The sequence below is a fragment of the Rhinatrema bivittatum genome, chromosome 8, assembly GCF_901001135.1.
Source record: "Rhinatrema bivittatum chromosome 8, aRhiBiv1.1, whole genome shotgun sequence".
Lineage (NCBI taxonomy): Eukaryota > Metazoa > Chordata > Amphibia > Gymnophiona > Rhinatrematidae > Rhinatrema > Rhinatrema bivittatum.
In genome coordinates this window covers 228,412,545-228,434,681 of record NC_042622.1, presented here as the reverse complement: position 1 = coordinate 228,434,681, position 22,137 = coordinate 228,412,545, and the positions used below count along the sequence as shown (strand labels likewise).

The window sequence follows — 22,137 nt, the reverse complement described above, 5'->3', positions numbered from 1 at the left end:
GGAGGTAAAAAGCGCGCACGGTACCCTGGGAAATGCAGTTTATCGGACGATGCCCGCTCAATTACCTTTGAGGCCTGAGACGCGACAGAGTTCGCAGTGATGTAAGCGAGGTGCGCCGGAGGCGAGGATGCCACGTGCGTATGTGGGTGCTTGAGGCTTGTCGCCCTGTTTCCGGAAATGGCGGGCTTCGAGAGATTCGGCATCTCGTCTTGGTTGCGGGAGCAGTGTGCGCAACTGGGCATCAGCCAGCCGACTCCGGTGCAGACGAGCTGTATCCCAGCGATCATGAACGGTGAGTTTGAGGCTATGGCAACCGTTTAATTTTTTTACGATTATCTCCAGGGATCCTACTATCGCGATGAGCAACTGGCCTGGCGCCTCTGTGTTGCTGTAGCGTTGGTGTTGTACAAGCTAAACCAAAATAAATCAGTGATCTAAATTAGTAATACAGGGATAGAGAGCTAAAGAGATCCCTGCACCTGGGAGCTCAGAATCTAAAAAGTCTTCAGTCGGCTGAAAACTCTTGGGAACTGACAGAGAGCTGATGCTGTTAAGCTTTAAAGGGACATTTGCGATATAGTGAGAGTGTGGAAAGGAGACTCCAGTGTCGTAGGCAGCCGCTTTTAAACCCCACCTGGATCTCTTTACTCTCCTTATCGTTGCATTACATGTCAGTTTGCTGAAAGTTTCTATGTGTGCTTTAAGATTATTCTCCTATCTCATCGGCTTTCTGTTTTAGCATGGTTTCACTAATGCATATCAACCTGGGAAAGGGCATGTTAACAGGTAGGGTTGTCTGAATTTGAAAAGGATTAGACGCATAACCCTTTCCGCACCCAGCATGTATATGATATGTAAATGAACGAATTAGCTGTATAATGAAGGAATTAGCTATTCCCCTCCGATACTGTGACGCACGCTCAGATTATCTCCTTTGTAACCCGCTATTTTGCCGCGTCCTTAACCTGTTAGTTTACCGCCTACCCTCTACTTGGTGTTAGTGTGGTGTTCGAAAATTAAAACGGGAATAAAGTGTAAAAATGGGGGTAAAACCAAAGGGAGTAAAGTGTAAAAAACCATGGACGACCTCCATATTAACATTGCAGCGTAAGTTTTTTAATATAAATATGTATAAATACCTGTCACTTTCCGAATCCCCCAGGCGTGCGGTCATCGAGGCGGGAGCGGGCGGGTGGGCGCCCGTTCATCCAGGCAGCGGTGGGAGCCGGCAGGCGGGTGGGCGCGCGTTGGATCGAGGCGGCGGCGGGAGCCGGTGGGCGGGAGCCGGCGGGCGGGTGGGCGCGCGTTGGATCCAGGTGGCGGCGGGAGCCGGCGGGCGGGTGGGCGCCCGTTCATCCAGGCGGCGGCGGCAGGAGCCGGCGGGCGGGTGGGCGCACGTTCGATCCAGGCGGCGGTGGGAGCCGGCGGGCGGGTGGGCGCACGTTTGATCCAGGCGGCGGCGGGAGGGTGGGCGCGCGTTTATCCGGGAGCCGGCGGGCGGGTGGGCGTGCATTCATCCAGGCGGAGGGAGCCGGCGGCGAAAGCGGCCTACGGCAGCCCCCGCCGGCAGTGAATGAATGCGCGCCTGTGCAACCCGTGCGATTTCGGCGCTCAAGGCGACGTCAAGCGTCATGACGTCACACCTTGAGTGCCGAAATCACGCACATTTTTTTTGTGTGCAGAGGTTGAGCTAATTGTGCCTAAAGAGAGATGCAGGAGAGCCTGCATTTTCCTCTTGGGGGAAAATTTGGCAACTTCTGGGTTGCAATTTTCTTTTTACTTTGAACTACTAATCCTTTTCAAATTCAGACAACCCTACCTGTTAACATGCCCTTTCCCAGGTTGATATGCATTAGTGAAACCATGCTAAAACAGAAAGCCGATGAGATAGGAGAATAATCTTAAAGCACAGGCGCGCATTCATTCACTGCCGGCGGGGGCTGCCGGAGGCCGCTTTCGCCGCCAGCTCCCTCCGCCTGGATGAATGCACGCCCACCGGCTCCTGGATAAACGTGCGCCCACCCTCCCGCCGCCACCTGGATCGAACGCGCTCCCGCCGCCGCCTGATCGAACGCACGCCCGCCAGCTCCCGCCAGTAAGTTTACTTTTTTTTTACACTTTATTCCCTTTTGTTTTAATTTTCGCCCTGCGCCTTGCTTCGGGAGGGGGGGAACCATCCACTTCCTGGTACCTGTCATTTCAAATGACATTTGAAATGACAGGTACCAGCGCACCCCGGGATACTGTATAGGCGCTGAATATACCGCCTATACAGTAAAAGGGGTTTCGCTTCATGGACGCGCGTTGAGCACGGGTTGGACGCGGCTTGCATTTGCAAGCAATTTGAATAGAGTATCGAGCGGTATGTGAAGAGAACTGTGCGTGCGGGGAACAAGGGTGCGCCCGGCACTGCCGCACTCTTTCTACCGCGGCCTTAGAGTATCGACCTGTTTGTGAGGAAAAAAAAACAACTAGCCAATTGAGTGTGAAATAGCCTAATCTAGAAACTATGGGAGGGCCAGACAAGTTCTGCTGAAGTACCTTCACTAAAAGTTGGGAGCAAGATGCTGCTTCCCATAACCAGTCAAATAAGAGCAATGATTTCATGTCCACCTTGATTGCTGTTTTTGGCCTTTTGGAGGGTATAATAAAAATAAGTCATCAATCAATTGTAGGATAGAGATTGTTATTTTATCTGGTATGTATGTGACAAGCTTTCTAGAGCTATTCACCCTTCATTATTCTTACCTCCTATTTTACTGATTTGACTGATCTCAACGCTAGTCACATATCTTTTAAATTAGTTTACCAAAAAATTCTCGCATGCAGCTTATTTTTACATGTCCAGGTGGGAGTGCAATTGAGTTGTTTTTAAGTCTAAAATGCAAGACTTAATTTAAGCATGCATGGTTTCTCCTAGGTCAGGACTGCATGGGCTGTGCCAAGACTGGCAGTGGGAAGACAGCTGCCTTTGTGCTTCCTATTCTTCAGAAGCTCTCAGAGGACCCTTTTGGTATCTTCTGTTTGGTGCTGACACCTACAAGGTAAGTACTGTGTCAGTTTTTCTGGATGTTAAGCAGTTTTCCCATTTTCTGCCCCTTGGGTATAATTTCCTTTACTGTAGATTTGAAGAACAGGATAGTAGCACTCACAACCTTGTATCTGATAGAGTCCAAAGCTTTGACTGCAGCAAAATACCATTAACCAGATTTGAAAGTGAGCTGAAAAAATATGATTTTATGTTGAAAGTATGAATTGCTTTAAATGTAAAGCAAATAGACCACAAAGGATAACTATGGGAAACGCCAAGTCCAAATGGTACACCACTAACTCAGGTGTACCACAAGACTCTTCACTTACAGCGTTATTATTTAATATATACCTCCTTCCTCTGTGTCGTCTCCTCGATGGTCTGAATTTAAATTTCAAAATATATGCTTACGACATACAATTCATCATACCTTTCACCCACTCCTGGACTAACACGTTCTCATTACTTCAAATCTACTTAACAACAATAAGAACCTGGCTATCTCACAACAGATTGAAACTAAATACAGCAAAAACTGAACTAATTTACTTATCAACAGTACCAGATTCCAATCATCAACCTCCTAAAACGTTTACATTTGATGGACAATGTATATCTAAAAAGCACCATGCAAGAAACTTAGGTATAACTATTGATTCAAAATAACACTATCCAAACACATTTCAGAAACTGTCAAAAAATCCTTCTTTAAAATACATATGCTCAAAAAACTTAAACCGTTATTACTATCATCTGATTTTTGAACAGTTACACAAGCTTTAGTACTATCAAGCCTGGATTATTGTAATGCATTATATATAGGTCTACCTCTATCCACACTACACCCACTACAACTAATCCAAAATGCAACCACAAGAATGATCTTTAACTTACCACGAAAAGATCATATCACCCCCATACTGCAACATTTTCACTGGCTTCCTATAACTCACCGAATCAGATACAAAATCTTGACTACCATCCATAATTTACTCTACAATCCCAGCTCCCTATGGCTTTGTTCCATGTTACATATATATAAACCCCCAAGACAACTCCAATCTATGGACAAATGCTTATTGGAAATCCCATCAGTCAGAATAGCCAGTCTAGCTGTAACAAGGAAAAGGGCCTTCTCGATAGCAGGCCCGACACTGTGGAACTCTATCCCTGAATTTATCCGAATGATCCCTAACCGCAAAGAATTTAAAAAAATGCTAAAAACTTATCTGTTTAATGATGCCTACCATGTACAATAATCAATACGTTATTCTGGCTGGACCATTACGATAAACCTTTTTATAAAAACTTTGTTCTATTCTGTCTTGCTAAGTTTTGTTTTAAATTGTGTTTGTTTGATTGTAAACAGCCTAGACGGACATGTAAATGCCTAATTGTGCGGGATATAAAACTTTTTAAATAAATACATAAATAAATAAGTTATTTGATAATTTCTTAGCCTTTAGACAGGTGATTCAGAACAAGTGGGTTATGCACCTCTACCAGCAGATGGAGATGGAGTAGAGCTGACATCACAGTATATACACCCCTGCAGTGACATCAGCCCACCAGTGTGGTCCTGTCTACAGATGCTTAGATTGTTGGTGGCGACCCTGGAAGGGGTGCCTTGGGTGAGGCCGCATATATGTCGTCTTCAACGCACTCTCCTGTCTTGTTGGAGCCCACAATCTCAGGATTATTTGATTCGGTTTCATCTGCCGATGGAGGTCCACACACACCTGCAGTGATGGTTAAAAGCAGATCATCTGAGAAAAGCGAGTTTCCCTAACTTCACTGGACTGGCTGGTTCTCACAACAAATGTGAGAATCCAGGGTTGGGGATCTCTCTCTCTCTCTTCTCCTCTCTTCTTTCTTCTCTCATCGGCTGGAAGCCCCTGCGGTCTGGTTGGCGTGCTTGCAGTTCAGCAGTCGATTACAGGGTCAAGTGATCCGAATAATGTTGGACAATGTGATGACAGTAGCTTACATCAATTGGCAGGGAGGAACCAAGAGCCGGTAAGTATTGCAGGAAATAGCCCAGTTTATAGAATGGGTGGAAGTGCATCTTCAGGAGATCTCAGTCTCACACAGTGCAGGAAAGGACAATGTAAGAGCAGGCTTTCTCAGTAGATATAGTCTGGATCCAGGAGAATGGGAATTGTTAACCGAGGCATTTCAGCTGGTAGTGGACTGCTGGGACCTTTCATTTCTGGACTTACTAGCGACTTCTCGCACTGCAAAGGTTCCTTGTTTCTTCAGTTGCAGGAGAGATCCGATGTCATTGATGCCTTCCTGTGGGAGTGGCCAGAGTCAAGCAGCTGTAGGCCTTCCCCCATGGCCCATGTTGGGCAGGGTGATTCAGAAGATCGAGAGTCATGGGGGGGGGGGGGGGGGATGGTGCTTCCGGTGGCACCAGTTTTGCCCAGGAGACCTCGGTAGACATCTGTGAAGGCTCCTAGTGGACTGTTACTTCCGGCGCACAGGGATCTGCTGCAGCAGAGGCCTGTTCTTCACGAAGATCCAATTCAATTCTTTCTCTTACGGTATGGCCCTCGAGAGGGCTCGCTTGCGGAACTGTGGATATTCTACTGAAGTGATTTGCCATCTTGCTGTGTGGAAGAAAGTTTTCCCACTTCCTTAGCATACTTGTGGGTTTGGAGAGTGTTTGAGGCTTGGTATGAAGATCGAGGGGTTGTTCTTCATTCGGTCAAGATCCCGCTCATTGTGGAATTTTGCAGGATGGATTGAGTAAAGGGTTGGCCCTTAATTTCTTAAAGGTACAGGTATGAGTTCTTGCCTGTTTCAGGGGTCAGGTGAATGGTGGGCCTTGTTGGCTTATCCAGATGCGGCCTGTTTCTTGAAAGGAGTGAAAAATCTTCATCCTCCCTTGTGGTTACCGGTGCCCTTTTGGAGTCTTAATGTGGTTTGGGATTTTCTAGTGGATCTGATGCATAAACTCTCCTTGTGGTCACTGATCTTGAAAATGTTTTTTTCTTGTGCCAATTTGTTCAGCGCATAGAGTATCCAAACTGCAGGCTTTGTCTTGCCGGGAGCCATTCCTTTGCGTGACTCAGGGGACAATAGAGCTGCGTATTGTTCCTTCCTTTTTTGCCAAAAGTGGTTTCAGATTTTTTTTTCACTTGACGCAGTCCATTTCTGCACAGGGAAAGTAAACAGGGCGAGCCAGCTTCGCGGGCTACCATAGCTCGCTGGATTAAGGAGATAATCGCAGCTGCGTATGTGGATGTTGAGCAGCCATTGCCTGGTCAGGTTAAGGCTCATTCTACTACGGCTCAGGCAGTGTCAAGGGCGGAAGTTTAAATTGTTGTCTCCCGTTGACATTTGCTGAGTTGTGACGTGGTCCTCCTTACACACCTTTTCCAGGTATTATCGTCTGGATGTGCAGGTCCGAGAGAATGCAGCCTTTTCCACGTGTGGTTTTGACTGGTCTGCGGGCAGCCTCTCGTCCTGTTCTGAAGTAGCTTTGGTACATCCCACTTGTTCTGGATTCACCTATCTAAAAGCTAAGAAATGAGAAATTACTACTTGCCTGATAATTTCCTTTTCTTTAATATAGACAGATGGATCCACCTTCCCGCCCTTGGCTGCCAGCGGGTGTGGCTGTGTTTTTTCAGGGGTTTCTGGTAAGTGTTAACCCAGTCTCTAGACTAGTGTTAATACTTTCTTTGACTGAGCTCGGTGTTTTCCTGTTGGCTGAGTGCTGGAACGGTTATCTGTTAATAATCACATTTTGTTAGTCTGTCCACAGTTGGCTTTTGCAGAGAATACTGGCGGGCTGATGTCACTGCAGGCGTATATATAGCCTTGATGTCAATTTGCTCTGTCTCCATCTGCTGGTAGAGGTGCATAACCCCACTGGTCATGGATTAACCTGTCTTCATTAAAGAAAAGGAAATTATCAGGTAGGTAGTAATTTCTCAGTATACTTTGAAATAATTTATTTACTTAAGGTCTTGGTGGAGCTGAGCAAGCAGTGCAATGACAAGTGTGTGTGGAATTTTGAGTCTGGTTTTCTTTTCTCCTTGTACAGTGCTGTAGCCATTGATGGCTTTCAATGATTAACAGCTCCCTTATGATTTGCCTGCTTTTACAGGGAGTTGGCCTACCAGATAGCAGAACAGTTCCGAGTGTTGGGAAAGCCCCTGGGACTGAAGGACTGTATTATCGTTGGGGGTATGGGTATGTATGGTTATTATATATTAAGGTCACTACGGGGCCGACTGGGACAATGGCCGTTAGGCTCTGCCCTGGGGAAGCATGCGCCTGCAGCCGGCTGGTGCGCTGAAGTACTTCTGCTCCAAAGGAGCAGTAAGGTAAAAAACAAAAAAAATTTGAGTAGCTAGGTAGAGGTTAGGGGTCGGGGAGGAAGGGTAGCTAGGGGTATAGGAAAGTTCCCTCCCAGTCCGCTTCTTAATTGGAGCGGACTGGGAAGGAACTGGGCAAAGGCCCAAACACGTCGCTGCACGTACATTGGAAAATCCCTCCCCCCACCCCCACCCGCACATAAGAGGCCATGTGAGTGCGGGAATCATATTTTATAACATGCGTGTGCCTATTATACAATAGTCACGTCCATGTGCTCACGCCAGGAACTATGCACACATGGTCGCCTGCGTGGGCCTTTGAAAATCGACCCCAAAATGTGCAGATGCTTTTAACACATTTTCTCATTTTCAAAGAGAAACAACATGGGTCGCTTCTCTTTGAACATTTCCCTGATTCACCCACATATGTTTGCAGCTAACATATGGGCTATTGGGAAAGTTTCCCTGCTGTATTTTTTCATAAAGAGAGAGAGTGACCACTGCTCTAGGGCCTGCTTTCCTTCCTTCGCTGGAGCGTTCTGTGGAGCACTAGATACCTGCCCTTTGTGTCCTGTTCTTCCAGATATGATTGCCCAAGCTTTGGAACTCTCCCGGAAGCCTCACGTTGTCGTGGCGACTCCGGGGCGTCTGGCAGATCACATCAGAAGCTCTGACACTTTCAGCATCAAAAAAATCAAATTTCTGGTAAGAAAAAGTGTGCGTGTGTGGCACAATGACACACACATATATATTTATCAATTGGCCTAGTCAGTCATTCCTCATTCACACCGCATCTAAACTCTCTTCAGTGTTATGCATTTTTAACATGTATAGATATCACATAAAACATTGTCAAAATTATTCAAAGTGCTTGTAATGAAACAATGAGACACTTGCAATAGAGCTGGACTTCAAGAAGGATACTTTGTGAATTGCAAATGAGTCACATGGAAGATACCTTCATTAAAGGATACAGTTGAATTACAGTTCTTAAGAAAAGATACTTTGTAATTGTTTCACAATGAAACAATAACAAAGTGTGTATATTGTGCCAATTTATTTTTTGAATTATTTTTTGAATAGTTTTGATATTCTTTGCCATTGTTTAATAAAGCTTGCAACATTAATCATCTTTCAAATCATTTAACACATTAGTGGTGTGTTTTAATTTTATATATATATATATATATATATATCAATTTCCAAAGGGAATCAGCGCTATAGAAATACTTGTGAGGAAAAACATAGAGAATAAATTTTAATCTTTATTACAAAAATATATGTATAAAAAATGCACACTTAAAACTGAATACATGTACTCAAATATATACATGTTTTACTCAAATACAAAAAAAAAAACAAAAAACAAACAAATGAATACATGTTTTACTGTTTTTTTTAAACTGTTACATGTAAAGCCTGTTGCTAATTTATTGTTTCACTGTAAACCGAGGTGATGTATGTCTATAAGTACCGCGGTATAAAAGAATCTATAAATAAATAAATTAAAATAAATAAATAGTCAGACTTTTTTTGGATTTTACAAAATATTTCAACTATAAATATGCATACATCTTACCATAGACTATACACGCACACCACACTCATAATATAGCACCGTAATAACAAATACGTGTAAACTGTTTAATGGCGCAACTGACACTTTTGAGGTTGAGTCAAACTTCTTCACAAAAGATCATCCATATTGAAATCACAGAAGCAATGTAAAAATTCAAACTTGAAGGACCCTAACAAGGATCCTCGTTTCACGTATTGGCTTCTTCAGGGGGAATTTGGTCAACGTTCAACGTAAGACAAATCTATGAATACAACCCAAAAATTATCAAATTGCAAGACATGTATACATATAGCAAAAAATGGGACACTACGGATTCCATGATTAGTGCAAATTACCTGTAAAATTGAGGCCATTACTGTATAACTAGAAAAAACTCACTTTGTATGGAGCAACTGATGAAGTGAATGGTAAAAGTATATATGTATCTATATTTTCCTAGCATGTAGCCAGATGGACTCAGGACCAATGGGTTATGTGCTCCCCTACTAACAGATGGAGATGGAGTCAGGTTTCAAAGCTGACGTTACCTTACATACACCCCTGCAGTGACCTCAGCCCTCCAGTATCTCTCCGTCTCCTAGCAGATGTGGACGTGCTTTCCCTACACCAGCATTGGTGTTTAGCGGGATTGCAGTACTCGTTAGAAGCAGGAAAATTTACCTTTAAGTTGGAGAAAGATTTGAGCCCCGCTCTCCTGCGATGATACCTAAAAGTCCCTCCCCCAACTGAGAATTTCTGAGGTGATTTCCGAGGTTCCTCAGAGCTTTGCCTTGGTCTGGTAGCTGGTTTCCGGTGTGGACTTTGCTGTTGAAGCACCTGAAAGGCAGCGGGTGCAGGAAGCCAAACGCGGCAGTGAAGGCCAAAGCCCTCTTCCCCCACAGCTGGAGACTGTCTCTGTACTCAGCTGGTAAGCGCTGAGCCCAGGTAAATTAAAAAAAAAAAAAAATAATAGGACTCCTCCAATTCAGAGATGTGGAAGGGCTCCGGTAAGTGCTTCCTCCAGTCTCTTGCTTGGCATGCCGTACCAACGACGTTCCTGATCCCATTGGGGCAAGGGAAGGGGGTTTCTGAGCGGGTTGAGTGGCCCCCTGATGGGCTAGGCCCTGCTTCAGGCTCGGTGGGCACTCCACGTGGCAGGCCACGGTGGTGCCATCTTGTGTGCGTTTTGTGCTGCGCCATTTCCCCCCATAGACCGTCAGTATGCACAGTGCCGTGTGCCTAACATGCGCATACCTGTGTGCCTACCTGAGCACATAACCGCACACATAGTTGCACACATACGCTTGCGCAGAATCAGACGCATACATTCGTGCTTAAGGGCGTTTATACTTGCGCACAGCAGGGTGAATCTGTGCAAGCTCGAATCAAGTGCTAGCCGGCTCAACGCACAAGTTACAGTTGACTATGGCTCCGGCAGGAAAGAAGCACAAGAGACATTCTTTGTGCTGCCTGCTACACTGGAATCCTTCCTGTGTCAGCACTGTGAGGATATATATCTATATCTATATAGATATATATAGAGATAGATAGATAGATATGGAAATGGAGAAATTACTTACCTGATAATTTCGTTTTCCGTAGTGTAGACAGATGGACTCAGTATCCCGCCCTCAGCTGCCCGAGAATGGTGCCAAGGAATCGCCCATGAGGTAAATATCGATTCCAAAAGGTTACGGGTAAGCTGTCACCCAATCTCTAGATCAGGGCATCTATAATCTTGCTGGGATTCAGCGCTTATGTTTGGTTGAGTACAGTTACGGTTGTCCGTTTTGTAATCAAGTTTTAATCAAATTTGTAATCAAGTTTTTCAATACTATGTCCACAATGGCTTTTGAAGAGAATACTGGAGAGCTGAGGTCACTGCAGGAGTGTATCTAGGGTGACGTCAGCTTTGAAACCTGACTCTGTCTCCATCTGCTGGCAGGGGAGCATAACCCCATTGGTCCTGAGTCCATCTGTCTACCCTAAGGAAAACAAAATTATCAGGCAAGTAATTTCTTCAATGTGTGTGTGTGTGTACATACAACATTTTTGTTGTTGCTGTATTCTAATGTTTTAGTGGCTGCAGAAAGTTGCTCTCACATATCGCATTGCAACTCTGCCACCTGCTCACCAGGAACATTTGCTCATAGATTGCATGCCAAAACTGGTAGCCAAGCGTTCTATCCCGGAGGTGGCTGCATGTATGTTTCAGAGGCTTAGTTCACTGTTCAAATGACTGTCAGTGTATAAACCCAAGTTGTGGTAGGTGTTGGCATTGTGCCCAGGGGACAAAGCAGTCTGATCAGAATTTGGCCAGTGAGCAGCTCCAGGTCCTGGGGATGTCTTCCTTCTGTGTTTGCAAAGCATTCGGTCATATCAAAGGGAGACCACAAGGCAGAGCTTACAAACATCCAGAATATTTAAAACAAAATAATTACCTGTGTGTTAGAAAACCATTAAAGACCTTTTTTTTTTTTTTTTTCCCTGCATTTAATTTGCCCGTAGTGGGTGGAAATTTTGATTTTCCTGTGTCTTGAGGGGCTTGGCAATGCAGCTAGGACCAGGAGTTCTGAAAACTCTTAACAGGCTTTGCTTCTGGTGATATTCCTTGTTTTACCGTTTTTTGTTTATTGTTTTGATTTTTGTTTATTTAATAGTTTTATGCTTTTATGATGATGTAATGTGATTGTTCTGTTACCTGTTGACTTTTGTAGATCAGCGGGCTGCAAATATTTTAAATAAATAAATCCCACAAAGGTGCAGCAAATACATTTTGACTGAAAATTCCTGTTTTAGTGATTCGAAAATAATAAATTGCTGCAGTGAGAGAAAAAGCCGGTAGTCAGCTATTGATGCTATCGAACATGGATGAACACATGCAGTAGTGTCATTGGCCATGTGATGGTGCCTCCCCGTGTCATTTCATCTTGGCGCTGCACTGAAATCCGCTTTTCCCCTGCCCATTTCTCTCTGTGCTTTGTGCAATCTCACGGATCAGGTCTTGGATGAGGCAGACCGACTGCTTGAACAGGGCTGCACGGATTTCACGAAGGACCTGGAGGTGATCCTGGGTGCCGTCCCCAAGCAGCGGCAGACACTGCTCTTCAGTGCCACGCTGACAGACACCCTGCAGCAGCTGAAGGGCATCGCCATGAACAAACCCTTCTTCTGGGAAGCCAGCTCAGAGTGAGTCGGCAGTGCTTCCATGGCGCAATGCGGAGTGAAACGTTCCTTTCAGCCCTGATTACCCCTGGGGTTTCTTTTCCAGGGTGCGGACAGTGGATGAACTGGATCAGCGATATATCCTCGTGCCAGAGAAAGTCAAGGATGCATACCTGGTCCACTTAATCCAGAAATTTCAGGATGAGCATGAGGACTGGTCCATTATTATCTTCACCAGCACCTGCAAGTGAGTTTGGGAACAGGTTCTAGCCGAAGTGCAGAAATCCAGTAGGTACATGGGTCTTGGAGAAAATGTAAGTAAGTTGTGATTGCATAAACACAGCTTCTGAGACCACGTGGATCCCCAATTTACAGTGGGTCTCAAAAGCTTATGAACTGCAATGTCTCTGTCTGTTGGTCCAATAAAAGGGTCAAAACCTCCAAATATTTCTGTGTGTCCATGTGAACCTGTCTGCTTATTCTGTTTCTCTCCATTTTATCAGATCTTGGGTAAAGGTTTGGAGAATCAGCCCCAAAAATACCGGGGCAGCCCCAGTCATGCTACCCAGAGATCGTTCTAAAAAAACTGTATTTGTTTCCTTGGAGAATGTCAGCTGAAGCAAGGAGCTGGTGATGTTTCATCTTGCTTTTCCTCCTGTCGCTTTTGGATTTTTCAGGACCTGCCAGATTTTGAACATGATGCTGCGAGAATTTAACTTCCCCTCGGTTGCGTTGCATTCCATGATGAAACAGGTGAGGGGGGGGGAGAGGGGCATTGCACTCCATGATGGAACAAGGGAGGAGGGGGCGAGACTCAGGCCTGCGCATAAGAAGCAAATGTTTACAACCAGATAACCTTTTGCAACTTTCTGGTTTTTGTTAAATTGAAACATAACATTGTAATGATCTTTAACAGAACCATGGGGAATACTAAAAAAAATTCAGCTTAAAGTAGAGCTGTTGCTGTTAGGAACACTTCTTCTTTTCTCAAACAGCTCTTTAAGTTTTATTTTCTTGATAACCGCCATCCTGTCCTTCATGGACTGTTTTATGTTCAGAACTGACAGCATAACCTCAAATTAAAGGTGGCCATGAATCATTTCTCATACCTGCTCATAATGCAACCTTGACCGATTCACTTGACATCACCATGTGACCTTCCAATCTCCCTGCACGCTAATGTGGGCAGTAATCACTCTGAGGTGGGGTAACCACACACACACACCCCCTCCGCCATGGTAATTATCGAGAGCAGAGCTCTGAGGAAGAGATGCTTACACACAGGCTGCGTTTGGATTCTTCCTGTTTCCTCCCCCACAGTGCTCTGAGCGCTGTCTCTCCAGCACTCAGGAGGTAAGCACAAAACAAACCCACCAGTGAAAGTCAATAAATATAAAAATAAAGCTGAAAACAAAATCAGGTTTTTTTAATCTTGTGCTTCTTTAGTGGATAGAGATGCCTTCTACCTAGAGTCTTACATAATATGATAAAGGGGATGGAACAGCTCCCATATGAAGAAAGGGCTGAAGAGGTTAGAGCTGTTCAGCTTGGAGAAGAGACGGCTGAGGGGGGGATATGATAGAGGTGTTTAAGATCATGAGAGGTCTTGAACGGGTAGATGTGACTCGGTTATTTACACTTTCGAATAATAGAAGAACTAGGGGGCACTCCATGAAGTTAGCATGTGGCACATTTAAGACTAATTGGAGAAAATTCTTTTTCACTCAACGCACAATAAAGCTCTGGAATTTGTTGCCAAAGGATGTGGTTAGTGCAGTTAGTGTAGCTGGGTTCAAAAAAGGTTTGGATAAGTTCTTGGAGGAGAAATCCATTACTGTTATTAATCAGGTTGACTTAGGGAATGGCCTCTGCTATTACTGGCATCAGTAGCATGGGATCTTCTTGGTGTTTGGGTACTTGCCAGGTTCTTGTGGCCTGGTTGGCCTCTTGTTGGAAACAGGATACTGGGCTAAACCCCCTTGGTCTGAGCTAGTAAGGCACTTCTTATGTTCTTAAGCTTGCGATTGGGTAGTGGAGTTGTGTGCCTGGGCATGGGGTGGCTCTTTGGGTTTTTGGGAGCTGCCGTATGAGACAGTGGCCTACAGGTGGCGGCGTTTGCACGCAGATGTGGAGGGTGTGGGCCTGGTTTTGGCCTCTGTTGGAAACAGGATGCTGGGCTTGATGGACCCTTGGTATGACCCAGCATGGCAATTTCTTATGTTCTTAATATAGTACCAGTGTAGAAGTTCTGCGGAATGGGAATATTTTGACATCGAAATTTTCAATCCACAATTGGAAAAGGTGAATGGGGGGGGGGGAGGAGAATTTTGACTATTTTTAGCAGTTTCTCCAGACTGATCTTCCTTTTTGAGGAGCTCTGACAAAGGGTCTACATTATCTGTCCAGGCAGACTGAATTCCTTCCAGGTGATCTTGGAGCCGAGTACACTGCAGCGTTTTCTAACCCCAGTTTCTTCTCCTCGTTAACAGAAGCAGAGATTTGCAACCTCGCCAAATTCAAGTCCAGCATTTTCAAGATTCTTATTGCCACCGACTTGGCTGCAAGGTAGGAGGCGCAGGGCCCTTAGCTGGGACAGTCTGGGAAATTAGTGAACAAACACCAGGGGATCAGCATTTTGTCTTGCTGCTGAATTCTGTTAATTGCTCAGAAAAATATTTCAACGATTTACATCCTGTCATGCTACCATATTAGCACTGAATAAATCTGTATTTTCACTTGACGTATAATTCACTTTTATTTTAAGTCCACTGTGGATTTAAAAAGATTTAACTTATTGTGCAGAAAGGGCTTAATATAATTCAGTCCTTTGTGAGCGTGATAGATTTTATACATCATAAATGATTTCCTGTGCTATACCTATCTATTAATTGTTAGATATAATAATAATGATAATCTAATCAGTTGGCAGTTACACCAGCAAAATCCAGTCAGATTTTTAATCTGTTTGAGGCAATTATTAGTAATTTTAGAAACTCATCCTATCTAGCCACACCCAGCTTTTTGCATGTAAATACATTATGGTGCTGCGGCACTGTGCATCACCGGTATCCCTTTGCATGCATAGCGCAGATACTCATCAAGTTTGGATACCGCACAGGAAGTGGAAAAGTGTAATTGGGGAAGGTGCTAGCTTTAAAAACAGAAATGGATGTGGGTCAAACCATATCCAATAATCTGTGAAATTAAAGGGGGTAAGACTGGAGAGGAATCATTAGAGCCCAGAAATGGGCAGCTGCTGTGTTGGGTCCTGGAGATGCTAGAGCTGCAGAGAATCTTTCTCTGTCAAAGCATCAGAATTATTCTGGGTTTACCCCTCCGCAAACTGGCTGGTCCATAGCCGGAGCACTTGCAGGAAAAGAGCTAAATTTCCTTGTACATACCCAGATCAGTCCATACTCCTGGGTTTTTCCTCCTGCTAGCAAATGGAATTAGAGAAGGTTGCAGGTTCGAGCAGACTAACGTATAGAGCAAATACCAATTATTACCTACCACCGCGATAAACTTCATTTTACCCCCTGATGCAACCTAGTTGTTTGGGTGAAACTCAGCCTGAGTCAGGTGGATGTTATATTATCCTGTAAAGTTGCATGGCAAATAAAAGTATCCCTACATCTAAAGAGACTGGTCTTTCCTTTGTGTTGTCTACCCATAACCCAGTAAGAACATAAGAAATTGCCATACTGGGTCAGACGAAGGGTCCATCAAGCCCAGCATCCTGTTTCCAACAGTGTTGCTGTCATGTTGGCTTGGGTACAGGTCAATACTGAGGGACTGCAGGTGGCACACTGGGTTACGGACAGTGTCAGTGAAACTTTCTCTGTCTCCATCTGCTGGCAGGGAGGTAAACCCATGAGTCTGGACTGATCTGGTGGTACTACAGGAATGAAATTAGCAGGCAAGAACCAATTTTCCTTTCCTGTAGCTGGATTTTAAGTCGAGGAAAGATCTTTGACCTGCAGCAGGTACAGCATTTCACACTAATTCCTGAGCAAACAGTGTGCACCAGTCAACAGGTTCAGCTTCTGATGTACTGAGAAGGACTTGGGGCTATATAAACATTTTATTCTTTTTCTCCCCTGTAGAGGATTAGATATTCCAACCGTCCAAGTGTGATAAACCACAACACACCGGGCTGCCAAGCTCTATATCCATCGTGTGGGCCGCACAGCTCGGGCAGGTATGTAAGTGCCACACTGTTTATAGGGTGGGTGCTGGCAGGTCACCTTTAATCTGCTGGAATCTGGTGGAGCTTGGCCTGGCCTACAAAGCTTGCGCCTGGCACTGCTGCTGCTATATTTGCATTAATACAAAGAGTCCTGTCCTCCCTTTTGTCCGCAGGTCGCCATGGAATTGCTATAACCCTGGTGACGCAGTACGACATCCACCTGGTTGCACGCTATCGGGAGCAGATAAGTGAGTGCCTGTGCTTGGTGCTGAGTGCTTTCTTGGGGTTTGGGCAGTCTGCCTTGCACCTCTCTTTGCTGAGAACTGGCATTGCCAGGACTTTTAGCTCTAATATTTTACTACGTTGGCCTTCCTTGCTAAGGAGAGGTTGGGTATAAATTAAAAAGCGCCATTTTCAAGGGCATTTCTGTAGTTCCCTGTCCGTACCTGGATCAGTCCAGACTCCTGGTTTATTCATCCTGCCAGCAGATGGAGACAGAGAAAGTTTTCACTGACACTGCTTCATAATCCCTGGTGCCACCCTGCAGTTCCTCGTATTCTCTGTCTCCAGCAGATGGTGGCTGGTGCATCAGCCTGCAGTTCCTCGGTATTTCTCTGTCTCCAGCATTGGTGGCTGGTGCATACACCTGCAGTTCCTCAGTATTTCTCTGTCTTCTCTACAGCAGATGGTGGCTGGTGCATACACCTGCATTTCCTCAGTATTTCTCTGGTCCCTCCAGCAGATGGTGGCTGGAGACAGCATTTTTTTTTCTGCTCTTTTTTTTTCGTTGAGCCTTCCTCCCAGGGGTCGGGGTTCCTAGTGAGGGATCCAGACTGAGTAGAGGTGTTCCCAGGGCAGGGCTGGGGGAGGGGTTTGCACTTACATGCATACTTTGCATTTCCAAAAGTAGGTGCATAAAATTTCAAGAAAAATTCCTGTGCAAAAATTAGGAGGGGTATGTTTGGTGAGGTTAACTTTTTTTTTTTTTTTGTAATTTTTTTTTTATAAACAAGTTTGTTAAAAAGATAACAGCAACAGTTGGGGCATATACTTTAGTACATATGAACCATGAGTATAATATAAATAAAGAATAATATACAAAGAATATACACAGCTCCAGAGTGACAGCATCATGCATCCAATGCATAAAACATTTGGTAACGCCCCCCCCCCCCCCCCCATATTCGTTCATATTTAAATTCTCTTCCCCTGTTATTTTAAAATGCATCTATTTGCTGACTTTTCTGTGGGCTGTTCCAGAATTGCCCACTAAGCATGTGGGCATGTGCCACCTTACACGTTACGCAAGTCCTTCAACCACAGTCAAGTTCATGTTCTGTGTTCTAAGTTGCTGTAGGTCAGAGTCTGTATGCAGCTTCCTGTGGGTGAGTCTGTTGTCAGTGGTTTTGAAGTCAGTGTGCTAAGACCCATCACTAGAATATGATTTACAGGGAGTGAATGTGTAATGATATGGCCCTGATGCCTCATGGGGAGTTCCAGTAACCAAAACAGAAGCTGCAGTCCCTCCCAGTGGGGAATGTGTTTCTTTTAGCCTCCCCACCCACTCTGACGTATGATTATATGGCCATCTTCTTTCGCAGAAATTAAAGTGAAGGATTTTGCCGTGGACGAGAGTGAGGTGCTGAAAATCCTGACCCAGGTTAACGTCACGCGCAGGGAGTGTGAAATTGTGAGTATGCCTCGTGCAGGGAGGGCAAGAGGATTGGATTGGACCATCACGTGTCCTGTCCTTCACTACCACTTGTCTGTGCCTTGTCAAATATATCCTCACCCTTTTCTTTGGGCTTGTTCTAAAGGAAACTGAAAAAGCTGTGAAGGGAAAAGACTTTGGGTGGGTATAACCATGCTGTGAGACTGTAGGGATGGCAGCCAATTGCCAGATTTGGGGGGTCAGAAATTTTTTTTCACTGGTTTGCACCATGAGTTGTATGTTTTTGTTTTTTTGTTTTTTGTTGTTTTTGATTTGTTTTGTTTTCCCTCATTTCCTGAATGAGTGTGTAGAGAAGGTCAGACTCTATGGACCTCTGGACTCCTTCATCCTGGGCATCTGTATTGCCCATGTTTGGGATCCTCGAATCAGCTAGCACTGGAACCCAAGCCATCTAGGTCATGGTTGCAGTGTGACCAGCATCACCATCTGCCTTGGGGGGGGGGGGGATGTTATATTCTCGGTCCTCTTTACACCCCCACTGAAATCCTTAGCACTCAGGCCAGTGCAAGTGTATGGCAGGCACTTAGTGCTATGTGCTCTCTCTTGCTTCTCCAGAAACTGGAATCCACTGACTTTGACGAAAAGAGGGAAATCAATAAAAGGAAGCAACTGATCCTGGAGGGAAAGGTGAGGAGTTTAACCTCTTGGGATCTGACTCCGTTAATCCCATGCAGATTTGCAGAAAGTTCCTTTGAACACATATTTGTGAAATGTTTTCACTTGCAAAGAGTTAAACAAGCAAACACATTTCTCCTGTACTGCATTGTACCATAAAAGGGGCTAGGCCCAGAGCTATGTCCTCTATAGGGAGGGTCTGAAGTTAGATATAGTTGAACAAAAAGATCTCTCACATGTTTAAAATTGATTTCAGATTAGGAATCTGTAGCTCAGAAACTTAACACCGAGTACGCTGGTAATGTTAGGGAATTACTGGTCAACTTTTAAAAGCCTTATGTGCACCAAAGCTGGGAGATATGTGCATGATTCGCACGCTGCACGGATTAAAAAAAAAACCCAAAAAACCCCACATGCATTCACGCGTATCTCCGGGTATGTGCATAAAAAAATGTTTTACAAAAAAGGGGCGTGGTCTGGGCAGGACATGGACGGGCCAGGACCACACCATGAAGTCAGCGCCTAGGTAGTTAGGCGCACAAGTGCATGGCGCGGTCCCCTACCGTGTAACCTCACTTCTGCTATGGTTGCCGTGTAAGTCATTTAACAAAACAACAAGACTAGTCAGCGGGGTTTTAAGGCTCGGGACTAATAGGGTAAAAGGCAGGCAAGTTAGGTAGAGGATTTAGGAAGTCCTCTCCTTTACTGGAGTGAACTGGGAAAAGGCCTTTTGTGGTGCCATGCGTACCTACTAAAATTCCCCCTACTTACATGCTTGAGACAGCATTCACATGCCTGTGTCGCGTCAATATAAAATTGTAACCGCAGATAGCTAATTTTATAATGCGCACATATACACGCGTTATATTATAAAAATCGATGCGTCCATGTGCGCATGCACAGGGTCTTAAATTTACCTCTTAGCTGATTAATCCTTTCCTTAATTAAGCCATGTCCTTAATATGAAGGACCCACATGAGTCAAGGTCACCTTGTTCTACCTGCTGTACAGAAAGCATTAGCATGGAGGAGGCTGTCTGGTGTTCAGTGGCTTGGTGGAAACTTCCCTTCATTTAATCTTCATCTGTTTTTCCAGGATCCAGATCTGGAAGCCAAGAGAAAAGCCGAGCTGGAAAAAATCAAGCAGAAAAGCGGAAATTCAAAAAGCAAAATCCAGGAGAAACTTCAGAGAAAGCAAGAGGCACAACAGCGGAGGAAGCTGCAGAAGAGGGCAAAGCCGCAGGAAATGACAGCCCTGGTGCTAGGCCTGAAGCCTTTGGCCTTCCGTGCATTCACCTCTACAGTTGTGGAAATCGTACACAGTTCTTGTTCCTGTCACGACCCCAAGAATACCCCCTGGTGGACTGCTGCCTTCAGTTTTTCACCAGCTATGAGAGAATACTGGGACAGAACAGGATGTGACTGAAGCAGGCTGCATCGGTTAAGGACCATTCTTCTCATGTGTACCCGCTCACACCTGGAGATAGCATATGCAGAAAGGGCCTGTAGGATGGGACTGTGGTTGGGGTCCAGACTACCTGCTGGAACTGTGTGTGCCCCCTGGGTGAATGAAGGAATTTTTGAGTTGCAGGCACCTTCTCAGCTATGTCTGCATCCTTACTGGTAAATGTGTTTGCTCCCGATGTGAGCACGAGTTTTGTATTCCTGCAAATGTGCAGGATGCATTGTACTCTTTCCCTCTTCCCTGTATCGGTGTTTGGGCAGCTGAGTAAGGATTTTGTAACACTGAATTCACACCAAATAACTATTTAATACATTTTTTGGAATTTTAGTCCATGTTTCCAAATGATGCTCGTCAGCTTACGGTTTTATTAATATTCAGGTACACTAAGTCTCTACCCCAAAGAGCTTACAGTCTAAGAGGATGCCTGAGGCAACAGGCAATAAAGTGACTTGTCCAAGAACACAAGGAATGTCGGTGGGGGAAATGGAATTTGAACCCTAGTCCTCAGCCCACTGCTCTAATCAGTAAGGGGGGAGTATTCTGTTTCCACTCAGTCATCCTTATTTATAACTAATTAATAAAAAAGACCAGACTGCCACTGTCTGGAAGAGTGAGTGTGTCTTTGTTCTACATTGATTTCTTTTATGTTTAAAAGAAAAGGTGTAAGGGGATTCCATGGATTGAAGTTTGAGATTTTGGTTTGGTTTTCTTTGATTTTTTTTTTTTTTTAACATATAATATTTTAATTCTGCCTAGGAAAAGATTGCACCTCTATTGCATGAGGTTTAAAAAAATTTACAAAGATGGCAGAGCTAAAACAATGTATAGATCTTTCTATTTTAAGTCTTCAAATGAGAGGGGTAGGTGATGTCACCAACCAAGATGGACGCTTAGCTTCGTGAGCTCCCGTCCCTCTTAATAATAATCCACCGCAAATATTAAACATTGAATTTTGTTTTTTCTTTATTGAATTTTCATTTACATTTTTAAACCAAAATATCAAGAAGTAATATAGACGTTCAATATAACATAATAATAATTACCATATCCTTTTACATTTGTATTACATAACCCATAATCAGGGGGAGCATTTACTTATCCACATTAATCAAATACATTTAATTGAGATGGAGAGAGAGAGAATGAACTTCTATTGACTATCAATACTACCTCCTATTAATTTCTTATCCTGCATAAATGTCTCCAATTGCAAAGGATCAGAGAAACTATTTATTTCCTTGATAGGTTACTAAACATAAACACGGATACTTTAGAAAAAACGTGCTCCCAAAGCAAGCAATTTAACCTTTAAGGAAAGGAAATGTTTCCTTTTTGCCTGTGTGGCTCGTGAGACATCAGGAAAAATTAAAATTCTCTGACCACAAAATTCAAATCTTTATGTTTAAGAAAATCCCTAAACAGTTTATCTTTGTCAGCTTCTAAGTGAAATGATACAAATAAAGTGACCCTTTTATGAATAATATCAATAGACTCCTCAAGGAAGGTAGAGACTCCCACACTTGAAAGTCTCTACACTATCCTCATCCTTTTCTTCTCCAATTTTTTTGGGAAATAGAAGATTTTGGAAACCACTGGAAATTCCTCTCTCTTCATATCGCATTACCTCCCTCAAGTATTTTTTAAACATCTCACTAGGTGACAAAAAGCCTTGTTTGCGGAAAATTAATTAAACGCAAATTTTTATATCTCATTATATTCTCAAGATTCTCTAATTCTCTATGAATAGAGAGACTGTCTCTAATATGAGCAGTTTCAGTATTTACTAACAATTTAATCTTTGATGTTATTTTTCCTATATCTTCTTTTAGATTAATTACTTCCTTCTTTTGTTCTTCTATCTGTGCCTTATTTGAATTTACAACAGCTGACAAAGACTCATTCAATTGTATGACATTATTATTAACATTTGACATCAATTTCCATATATCTTGCAAGGTTATATTATCAAGTGGCTTGATTGGCCACTGTTCAGGCCTGTTCAATTCCCCTTTAATATGTCCTTCATCTAATATAGATAGATGGCAGACAGCCGCATCAGGG

General features: G+C 44.0%; 1 protein-coding gene across 1 annotated transcript; it reads left to right on the top strand.

The window, feature by feature from the left end:
- Positions 1–15: 15 nt before the first annotated feature.
- On the top strand, positions 16–20,690 carry DDX49 (DEAD-box helicase 49). The gene is given in 14 exon segments (XM_029613900.1): positions 16–292; positions 2,921–3,044; positions 7,146–7,231; positions 7,940–8,061; positions 11,916–12,103; positions 12,186–12,326; positions 12,757–12,832; positions 14,569–14,581; positions 14,584–14,644; positions 16,183–16,277; positions 16,439–16,513; positions 17,867–17,955; positions 18,553–18,624; positions 19,708–20,690. Coding segments are annotated over 14 exon segments (1,587 nt in total). The 5' UTR covers positions 16–177; the 3' UTR covers positions 20,038–20,690.
- Positions 20,691–22,137: the final 1,447 nt, after the last annotated feature.